Source organism: Schistocerca cancellata, chromosome 6, assembly GCF_023864275.1.
Source record: "Schistocerca cancellata isolate TAMUIC-IGC-003103 chromosome 6, iqSchCanc2.1, whole genome shotgun sequence".
Classification (NCBI taxonomy): Eukaryota; Metazoa; Arthropoda; class Insecta; order Orthoptera; family Acrididae; genus Schistocerca; species Schistocerca cancellata.
The window spans coordinates 476,815,365-476,827,295 of NC_064631.1; the positions used below are offsets into that span (position 1 = coordinate 476,815,365).

At 41.5% G+C, this 11,931-nt stretch overlaps 1 protein-coding gene across 1 annotated transcript; it reads right to left on the reverse strand.

The window, feature by feature from the left end:
* Positions 1 to 5,762: 5,762 nt before the first annotated feature.
* On the reverse strand, positions 5,763 to 6,308 carry LOC126088389 (V-type proton ATPase 21 kDa proteolipid subunit c''-like). The gene has a single exon (XM_049906529.1). It carries the CDS (start codon positions 6,306 to 6,308, stop codon positions 5,763 to 5,765), a length of 546 nt encoding a protein of 181 aa, XP_049762486.1.
* Between the last annotated feature and the right edge of the window lie 5,623 nt (positions 6,309 to 11,931).

The window sequence follows — 11,931 nt, forward strand, 5'->3', positions numbered from 1 at the left end:
ATGCAGTAAAACGTCGGCATCACGCAAGAAGTTTTAATTTATTACTTCTTTAATACCAACTCTGTTTGCAAACACATGTTGCAGGCGGTATCCACCTATACCACTGAACGTACCAGGTAAATGACATTATGAATTATTACTAACTGACAACCTCAGCTGCCGACAGGTGTTGTTGATATACCTCGATGTGGACAGCAGAAAGTGTGTGCCCCGACCGGGACTCGAACCCGGAATCTCCTGCTTACATGGCAGACGCTGTATCCATCTGAGCCACCGAGGACACAGACGAACAGCGCGACTGCAGGGACTTATCCCTTGCACGCTTCCCGTGAGACTCACATTCCCACCTGTCCACAATTCTACATATGTATTGTACCTTATAGACATTTGCCCACCCACTCATTACTCGCGCCCGCTTTGGTGATTCCCGTAAGAGTTTGGGCAACCTGTGCGCATTCGCACAGACGAAGGTCAATGGCTGGGTAGCCTTTAACTAAATATACGAAGACAGTAACTTGTTCTCGAAAGAACAGTTACTGTTGATGACCGTGCAGCTTTTCCCTAGAATAAATGATGACTAACTGACAACCTCAGCTGCCCAAACTCTTACGGGAATCGCCAAAGCGTGCGCGAGTAATGAGTGGGTGGGCAAACGTCTATAAGGTGCAATACATATGTAGAATTGTGGACAGGTGGGAATGTGAGTCTCACGGGAAGCGTGCAAGGGATAAGTCCCTGCAGTCGCGCTATTCATCCGTGTCCTCGCTGGCTCAGATGGATAGAGCGTCTGCCTTGTAAGCAAGAGATCCTGGGTTCGAGTCCCGGTCGGGGCACACATTTTCAGCTGTCCACATCGAGGTATATCAACAACACCTGTCGGCAGCTGAGGTTGTCAGTTAGTCGTCATTTATTCCAGGGAAAAGCTGCACGGTCATTAACAGTAGCTGTTCTTTCGAGAACAAGTTACTGTCTTCGTATATACAGGGTGATTCAAAAAGAATACCACAACTTTAAAAATGTGTATTTAATGAAAGAAACATAATATAACCGTCTGTTATACATCATTACAAAGAGTATTTAAAAAGGTTTTTTTTCACTCAAAAACAAGTTCAGAGATGTTCAATATGGCCCCCTCCAGACACTCGAGCAATATCAACCCGATACTCCAACTCGATCCACACTCTCTGTAGCATATCAGGCGTAACAGTTTGGATAGCTGCTGTTATTTCTCGTTTCAAATCATCAATGGTGGCTGGGAGAGGTGGCCAAAACACCATATCCTTAACATACGCCCATAAGAAAAAATCGCAGGGGGTAAGATTAGGGCTTCTTGGAGGTCAGTGATGAAGTGCTCTGTCACGGGCTGCCTGGCGGCCGATCCATCGCCTCGGGTAGTTGACGTTCAGGTAGTTACGGACAGATAAGTGCCAATGTGGTGGCGCTCCATCCTGCTGAAATATGAATTGTTGTGCTTCTTGTTCGAGCTGAGGGAACAGCCAATTCTCTAACATCTCCAGATACTGTAGTCCAGTTACAGTAGCACCTTCGAAGAAAAAGGGACCAAAAACTTTATTGGCTGAAATGGCACAGAAAACGTTCACCTTAGGCGAGTCACGTTCATACTGAGTTGTTTCCCGCGGATTCTCAGTGCACGCTGAACAACTGTCGTCGATTCACTTCTGCCGTACTCAATAACACAAAAAGCTTTCTGTTGAGCGGTCGCCATCTTACTGTTAGCATCAACTGACGCTGACGCCTAGTCAACAGCGCCTCAAGCGAACAAATGTACAACTAAATGAAACTTTATAGCTCCCTTAATTCGCTGACAGCTCTGCCTTTTGTCGCTGCAGAGTTTTAAATTCCTAAAGTTGTGGTATTCTTTTTGAATCACCCTGTACAATGATATTATAATTAGAAGCTTAGTTCAGGAGATTTGACTTCATAAACAATGAGATGCGTGAAAAGCTAGCTTTGCAATAAAACTTCAGTGTCAGGCATGACGTTTCAATTTGCTACTTCTTTACTGCTAACTCTATTCTCAACACACTTTGCAGATAGCATTTACACGTACCACTGAATGTACCTGCAAAATTATATAAGTGTACGACATATAGTTCAGGACATATGAATTCATAAACATTGAGATGCGTGAAAGACTAGCTTTTGCGCGAAATGGAGCGGAAAGTACCCAGCATATATTCATCTGGTGTTTCACAATGAGAGCACATACAGATGTCGAACAAGCTTTAAACAAAATGTCATATCTTTTCTAAACTTTTTCTCGCTTACATGCTTTGCGTAAAATATTTAACACCTTAACTCATTTGTAAAGTAAACAGACTTTTAAAGCTTTTTTATACATGGGGGTTAAATTCTTCAAACATTCCATGGTTTACTGGATTTTGACTACCCGGGGATTTCTACCCAGTGTCTGCCCGCAAACTGTTAAGGACTTTTGCAGCGACGAATCAGTTCTGCCATTAGGCAGTAAATGCATTCGCTCGTAAATGAACGAATCCCAGGGGCTCCTAACAAGATACTTTGTTAGTACGTATCTTACACAAGAAAATACCGAGTTCCCAGTTGCTCATGTGCATACATAGTAAAATTATCAGCAATTGGTCAAGGTGGTTGTATGAGCTGATGTACTGCTCTGAACCCAATAACTCTTTTGAAAAACAATAATAAAATTAACGAAACCTTTAATAATGACAGGGCGTTGTTAAAAATTTTAAGATCCATAAGTTGTTGTCATTTTTATGCTTTCTGAGGGAGCATGAAGGGAGTTGAGAAAAGGTGCTCCACGAAACGACTCTTCAAAGGGCGGAAAGGGACATCTCAGAATATTTCACTAATGTCTGCCAACACTATTAATAGAACCTGTTTTGAGCGTCCTGCCGGAAATGCAGATGTGGCGAACGTTGCATACGAATCGACGCCGAAACTCTTCCTGGAGGTCTGATTCTGAATGACTCCCGGCACAGAAGATTTACGTCACTGTTTCCGCTCAGAATACGAGTTTGTTTGCTAACGTGCTGTATGTTTGGTTGCAGACGTTGGGAAATATGCTTTTTTGCGCAAAGTCTTGTCTGACCAAATTTCAAAGAGAAAAACACAAATGTTTGTGTTTATGGGTAACTTTATTGCTACATTTACGCTCACATTTTTCGTCAGCTTTTGTGATATTTTGAAATCGATACTAGGCCTAAGACGATGCAGCATGTGGAAAATCCATAGCAAGCATTTATCTTCATTTTGTGAGTTCGAAAGGAATAAGTAGGTACATTACACATAAATAAATTTCTGTTCTTTAGAAATAAAAAAGACGCCATACATTTTTCGTTGTCTTGGCCCGGATATGATTTCTGCAATATTTAGTCACTTACTAGGTACGTCGATACAATTTGCTAAACATAGAAACTATGTAATGTTACCAGTCAGTAATCAGATACATATTATACATTTCATACTAAAATTTAAATATTTCGTTTGACTGCAGACTATGGGGCAAGTATACATATATGCGAAGTAATATTCAATAAACACTGTTAACACAAGCCGCATCGCACACATTCTTCGTAAAATTAACTTCAACGTGGCTGCAGTCTCGTTAGGAGAAATGGTTTAAGTGATGTACCTTTATACCTCTTTTGGTTTTAGTTTCACTTGTCTTGAGGGCCATAAAGTGGAAGGTCGGCACGTTACGAGGCTTTTCTTTTCAACGTACCTCGTACTCTTCCTTTAGGTACAAGAATAGTTAAATGTGTTTAAGTCTATAGGAGGTATTGTAAAAATATGTATTTCTATAACGTTCTATGATTAGGAAACTAGTTTTTCACAAATATTTAATTAAATGAGAATATTATTGAACGTATTTTGTTTCTTGATTACAAACCGGGACAGCTGGGTGTGCCGAATGATTTTATACGAGGGCAATTATGCGAAAACCGGCCTGTACCGGCAAAACCGGGACGTATGGTCAACCTAGCTGTCCTAATTTCTGCAGATTCGTAGCGAAGGAGTCGAGAGGTAGAGAAAACGTAAATGGATAATACAGTCACTTGAATAATGTTGCACATAGAAATGACGAAGCGAAAATAATGACTTTTTGCATGGAACATCAAGAGTCTTTGTTAGCAGCGAGAAGTGTAGTGCTGCAAGACGTTTGAAATGGGAATATGGTGGGGGATGAGGGCAGAGAACAAGTGCGGTAATTTGCAATGTTTTAAATGAGAATTGAGAATCACACGAGGAAGAAGTGTGTACTCGACAGTCCATGCTCGTAATATCAACAGTAACAGATAGATTGAGTTGTGTTTCATTCAGTTCACTTAATGTTTTACAGTTGTATAAAACATATTTTATTTAAGAAAATCAGAGCTTTAATCGTGTTTTGAAACACACTAATGTACCAGCTGTGAAAATGAAATTCTTTTATTACCAATTTTAGTACTGATATTCCCTACTGTTCCGCAACAGAGCATCCTCCGAATTTACAACGCTCTTTGTTACTTTGTAGAACGACAATATGGACGTTAAGATGCCAGTACCGTATAAAAAAGTTGGCATGAGTAACGTCGTTCAGATTAATTTCAGTTAAAGGGAAAATATGTGCAAATTTTAAACTGTGTACCCTAGGTAGAAACGGACTGATTTTGTGCTACAATTTTCGCTTGATACCCATGAAGACCATATGTGTATTCCTTTAGATTATTATTCAGAGAGCGACGGTACGCGAACAGGCTATCTTGCTTGTAAAGCACAAAACATAACGGTGTCGTAGAGAAAAAAATCTTAATTCCTAACACAATCAGATGGAGACAAGCGATCTAAATTTTTCAAAGATTAAATTTTTTTTCCAAACATTTTAGTAGTCAAGATTGTAAATAAAACACATTAAATGATAACGTGTTTTTACTTTGGATCTTGACTCTTAAAAGATTTTGGGAAAACATTAAACATTTTTGGAGAAAAGGAAAGTGTGAATGTGTAACAAAGTATGTAGTAATTAATATCTGAAATACTTATTTCTTACATTACGCTTCCTATTAATACTATACCTCATACTACGGTATTACTGTCATGTAAACGTCACAGCAGACAAATATGTATTCCTGATAACACAAGGGACATGCATATATCTTCAAAAAGATGAATAATAATAGGAACATAATTTTTCAAATATTTCGTTAAAGATGTATTTCCTGGAACAAACAGGTGCGTAGCATATGCTTCGTTGTTTGTGCTAAATATGGTCCGTCAAATCAGAAACTTCCTTACACAGAGATGACATTGTGATGAAGAAAGTAACCTTACTATATAACTAATACCTGGTATATTACTGTTAGTCTTTGGATCAGGCATGATAAAGTTATGTAAAGTCCAGACGTTAACTGAACGTCAAAATGTATGGCACATATGAATTACGACTCATAAAAAGGCAAGTTACGAAAATGACAGGTCCATTTCAACAAGATATTATTTCAGAAAAAGCTTATAGAACGTTTAATAATAAAAGCGTTAGTATATTTTCGATACCTGAGAAAACATAAATCGTATTAATGATTAGAAATTGACACACTTTCTCCAGGGTTCCACACACGTAAATTTAAGTATTATATAGTACACTAATAGAAGACAATACATAATGATTAACAGAACTAACCGAGTACACGTAATCCTACATCTTCAGTTCCTCTGCTGAAGTAACAGTAATTACGTTCTGTGACAAGACAAAGTTAACAATTCACCCAATTTCTTTGTTAGTCACCCATATGTATTTTAGAAGTTAAATAAACTCCAACAATCAGACCAAACAATCCAATTGCACTCGCAAATATCTCAATAATAAGCATTCTGACGAATACTATTGGAAAGGCGGCGTCTGCTAATGCTGCTCCTGATCCAACAATCCCAACGGACAAACCGGAAAACAAATTCACCAGCCCCACGCTGAGCCCAGAACCGAAAATCAAATAACCAGAAAACCAGTTTCTTTCTTTAAATGCTGGATTACTTTCTGCTTCATCCAGTTGGAATTCCTTCATTGCGCCACTAAGAATTATAGCTGTGATGATGCCATAAATAGCAACTGCTTCACAAAAAATGATCGAGATGAGATTCCTTGTCTGGATGCGCGGAGCCTTCACACTGCCACCAACGATGCTGGTTCCAGTCGTATAAATGCCCAATGCCGCTCCAGTTATGGACACTGCCACAGAAGATACTATGCCGGTTATGGCCCACATGTACGGGCTTGTCGCTGTCAAAAACCAGAAAATGTCTGGAGCGTGAGATGATGCACCCATCATGTAGAACAACGGTACAGCGATCACGACAGACAACAACAAACAAAAACTAACATAAAAAAGAACCTTCCTTATCGTTCCCGTCATGTCAGACGTAGATAACTAACTTCACTCAAAGTCATAGATTAACATTCACACTTGTGAATCAGTCTAATACATACAGTCACGACACTCTCTGGTGCTGAAGTTGTTACCAATCGACAGCAGGAGCGACACTAGCGCTCCAAGTGGTGAGAAAGCACACAGTCACATGGGTCGTAAGGACAATGTTTTTAATTATTTTCTATTTAATTAACGAAATACATGTCACATTTTTGCTTTCTATGCGTTCGGAAATTACCAGGCTACATGAATTATATGTTAAAACAGCTGAATCACACTGACTCAATGACTTAAGGTACAACTTATTCATGAAGAAATACTTCCGAATTTCTGTACATCTGCACCTTATCCCGCTTAATGGAAGAAAAAAAAATGTATACTATGTATGAGAAGCTTAATATTTCTGTTGTTGTCTGCTTTTATTATCACAGACATTTTCATCGGCACTTAAAAATTTTCATGGATTCTAACGGTTTGCCTATTCAGTTCACTGAATTTTTTTAATTTGCTTCAAAAGCGAACGAGTTAAATATTCAACCCATTTGTGGCTCAAATTTAGCAACAATTGCGGATTTGGTTTCTTCTGTATTGAGAAACAATTTTATTGTTTTTGATAATTTATTACCAAGGCTGCTTGGTTTTCCCTTAAGCTACAGTTGTGGTGGATTATTTGGTACGTTAAATAATGCAGATGTTTTCCACGTTCCACATTCACTGATTTGCTGCAAAGTGTAGAGAACAAAACTCCGCTTTTTTAGTTGGCTATACGATTTTTGCAAAAGATCAGGTCTTCTGGTTTTTACCAAGAATTGTTCGTTATTGAAGGATAACGACTTTATTCAGTAAATCCTATTAGCTACAAGAGAATCGTAAATGAACTGTTCTGTAATGTACCTATTCGTACATCCCAAGATCCTTTGGAAACTAAATAATGACAAATGTGGTGACATTCTGTAGTTATTGTCGATTTTTATGGCACTACGTAGGCTCCCTATTTTAAAAACTATGTTACAAATCAATATAAAGGTTAATATACGATATCGTATTTTGAAGTGTCGCTTACTGGCCATTTGGAGCGCTGCTATCGCTGTAACAAAAACGAGGGGGCGTGTTGCGACTTATTTTAGACTGTGGCCGTAACTACATTCCACCCCAATGATAACCTGTTCAGTCTTAGAGAACTTACTCTCTGCATTCGTTTATTTTCATGACCATCAGTAGTGGCTGTTCGCTTACGACGCATACAGGACGCATACTTATAAATTTAGCAAGAACCGCAAGAAGCCCTGTTTGGTGTAATGATTAGCAGCTGGCGCTCAATATACCCTAAATTATGCAACGCGCATAAGTAGACCAAAAATGATACGATACTGTTTTATTAACCCATCACCGAGCAGTCATTAAAATAAGTCACAACTGTCTAATGTCTAGCTGCGGCCATTTTGAGGCGGAATAATAGCGTGATTACAGCTGTGGATAAAGCGAAAGCAAGATAGATTCGTTGAAAGAATGCTGAGTGATGTCTAAGCCATCCACGAAACTGTTTCCCGGATGTTGCTGGTACGACTTACCAAACTGGAAAAGAATAAAAATACAACGCACAGACTGTCGATGCGTCACGGCATTGTGACGCCCAAGAACGCCACAGAAATTTTCATAATCTCTAGTTGCAACCGAAACTGCTTCAGAGCCGAGTAGGGTGGCAAAGACACTGGTTCGCATTCGGAACGATCGAATTCGGACTCTTGTCTACTCATCCAAATTAAGTTGGTGACTTACATGAATACACTATCGAAAAAAATCACAACACCAAAAAATAAATAATCTAGAGCAATGATATTTCGGGAATAAATTTGTCTAGGTAACATAATTAAGTGATTAACATTGCAAGGTCATAGGTTAATGTAAGTATGAGAGGCCATTCATTGCAAATGCCAAATGCTGGTACATTAATAACCGGTGTAACTGCCACAATAATGAAAGCAAGAATGCAAACGTGCATGCGATGTGTTGTACCAGTGGCGGACGTTAGTTCGTGGGATGGAGTTCCACGACAGGGACGGTTCATGCTGTTTGTGGATAACGTTAGAGTTGCTGTCAGATGCGATGTCCCACATGCACTACTGGCCATTAAAATTGCTACACCACGAAGATGACGTGCTACAGACGCGAAATTTAACCGACAGGAAGAAGATGCTGTAATATGCAAATGATTAGCTTTTCAGAGCATTCACACAAGGCTGGCGCCGGTGGCGACACCTACAAGGTGCTGACATGAGGAAAGTGTCCAACCGATTTCTCATACACAAACAGTAGTTGACCGGCGTTGCCTGGTGAAACGTTGTCGTGATGCCTCGTGTAAGGAAGAGAAATGCGTACCATCACGTTTCTGACTTTGATAAAGGTCGGATGGCAGCCTATAGCGATTGCGGATTATCGTATCGCGACATTGCTGCTCGCGTTGGTCGAGAGCCAATGACTGTTAGCAGAATATGGAACCGGTGGGTTCAGGAGGGTAATACGGAACGCCGTGCTGGATACCAACGGATCGTATCACTAGCAGTCGAGATGACAGGCACCTTATCCGCATGGCTGTAACTGATCGTGCAGTCACGTCTCGATCCCTGAGTCAACAGATGGGGACGTTTGCAAGACGACAACCATCTGCAGGAACAGTTCGACGACGTCTGCAGCAGCATGGACAATCAGCTCGGAGACCATGGCTGCGGTTACCCTTGACGCTGCATCACAGACAGCAGCGCCTGCGATGGTGTACTCATCGGCGAACCTGGGTGCACGAATGGCAAAACGTCATTTTTTCGGATGAATCCAGGTTCTGTTTACAACATCATGATGGTCGCATCCGCGTTCGGCGACATTGCGGTGAACGCACATTGGAAGCGTGTATTCGTCATCGTCGTACTGGCGTATCACCCGGGGTGATGGTATGGGGTGCCATTGGTTACACGTCTCGGTCACCTCTTGTTCGCATTGACGGCACTTTGAACAGTAGACGTTACATTTCAGATTTGTTACGACCCGTGGCTCTACCCTTCACTCGATCCCTGTGAAACCCTACATTTCAGCAGGATAATGCACGACCTCATGTTGTAGGTCCTGTACGAGCCTCAGTTCAAAAATGTTCAAATGTGTGTGAAATCTTATGGGACTTAACTGCTAAGGTCATCAGTCCCTAAGCTTACACACTACTTAACCTAAATTATCCTGAGGACAAACACACACACCCACGCCCGAGGGAGGACCCGAACCTCCGCCGGGACCAGCCGCACAGCCCATGACTGCAGCGCTTTAGTGTATGGGCCTTTCTGGATACAGAAAATGTTCGACTGCTGCCCTGGCCAGCACATTCTCCAGATCTCTCACCGACTGAAAACGTCTGGTCAATGGTGGCCGAGCAACTGACTCGTCACAATACGCCAGTCAGTACTCTTGATGAACTGTGTTATCATGTTGAAGCTGCGTGGGCAGCTGTACCTGTACACGCCATCCAAACTCTGTTTCACTCAATGGCCATGCGTATCAGGGCCGTTATTACGGCCAGAAGTGATTGTTCTGGGTACTGATTTCTCAAGATCTATGGACCCAATTTGCATGAAAATGTAATCACATGTCAGTTCTAGTATAATATTTTTGTCCAATGAATACCCGTTTATCATCTGCATTTCTTCTTGGTGTAGCAATTTGATTGGCCAGTAGTGTATATTCGATAGGAGACAAATCTGGTGATCGAGTCAAGGCAACATGTTGACACCCTGTGGAGCATGTTGGGTTTCAACACGAGCATGTGAGCAAGCGTTACCCTGTTGGAAAACAGTCCCTGGAATGCTGTTCATGAATGGCAGCACACAGGTCGAATCACCAGTTTGATGTACAAATTTGCAGTCAGGGTGCTCTGGCTGTCACACGAAATCTCATCCGAGACCATAATTACAGGTATAGGTCCAGAGTGTCTTGCACCCAGACAGATTAGTTCCAGGTCATCAACTGGCCTCCTGCTAACCAACACGCAGCCATCACTGCCAACGGAACAGAAAACACAACACACCTCTGTCCTGCCCTGTAGCGAACTCTCGCTTGACACCACCGAAGTGGGAAACGGCGGTGATGTGGTTTCAGTGGAATGCGCAGAACGGACCGTCTGTTTCGGAGCTGCCCTTTGAGCAACCGATTTGTGACAGTTCGCTGTGTCACTGTGGTACCCACTGCTGTTCAGATTGGTGTTTCAGATTCAGTACGATGCGCCATAGCCATACGCCGAATTCGATGGTGTTCCCTTTCGGTAGTGAGATTTGGCCGTCCGGAGCCCGGTTCTCTTGTGACTGTACATTCTCGTGACCGTCGCTGCCGGAAATCATGTACAGTGGCTACATTCCTGCCAAGTCTTTCTGTTATATCTCAGAAGGAACATCCAGTTTCTCGTAGCTCTATTCCGTGACCTTGTTCAAACTCAGTGAGGCGCTGATAATGGCGACTTTGTCGTCTTAAAGGCATTCTTGACTAATATCATGTCCAATCTCAAAGGTAGCTAATGTTTGCGACCGTTGCAGTATGTATTTAAAGCGAACCTGATTTGCATCCTCATAATAACGCTACTAGCTCCACTCTTATGCGACTGGCGCGAATTTTGAAGAGAGGCCATTTTTCAGATGTAGAAACACGCCTGTCGTACAACTACTTGATGGTGCTAACATTTTTCCGCCAGCGTAGTGTTCGGTGACCGCCAGTGTGGTTTTGTAGCGGCGTCGGGCGTCAGCCTTAACAGATGTCAGTTGATCAGCTGATCTGCCGGTGCATGTCAACAGGGTTCGCGCGGTTACCTACAGGAGCGCTGTAAGACGCTTTTTGCTGCACCGCGCGCTCCATGAATTTAATCATTTGCTTTGACTTTTCTAATATTCCTGTTACTGTTACTGTGCGCCTCACTTAGTTACCGAAAATTGGTAATATTTGTTGAACTGGAAATGTTTCATAATGTTTTTCCTGCTGTTATATGTACTTAAATGAAACTTCTCGTCTAAATAAAGTGTTGAACAGAATTATACGTCGCGCGTATCTTATTCTCACTGTGGACAAGAACACGATAACGAGATCGCAAGTACAACAGACACAACTTGCGACAGTTTCTTTAAAAAATACAAGGCCCTCTCCCTTACCCATTCTTATGGAATTCGGTGTCTTGCTTCGTCTCTAGGGAACATAAAATATCATCCTTCCTTCTCTCCTTCGTTCTTTGTGCTTCATGTAAAGAATTACTCTTAGAACTGAAGATCGTGAATTTCAGGGCAAGCCAAGAAACAGTCACTTCCTCCGTACTCCTCATAGTATCCAGTGGGTGCGCTAGAGAAATTTGAGCTTACAGGGAGGCCTACAGAGGGTGGATCTGATCTTACACGATCTGCGATAGGAATTAAAAAAAAAAAAAGAAAATGAAAAACGACGCTATGATATGGCCCCTACCAGCTGTCATAGATTGCACTGTAACTTGCTAAATACAAATGCA

Bases quoted from the DNA above. Each gene is read 5' to 3' on its own strand.
- LOC126088389 (XM_049906529.1), bottom strand. From the start codon at position 6,308: ATGGGTGCATCATCTCACGCTCCAGACATTTTCTGGTTTTTGACAGCG.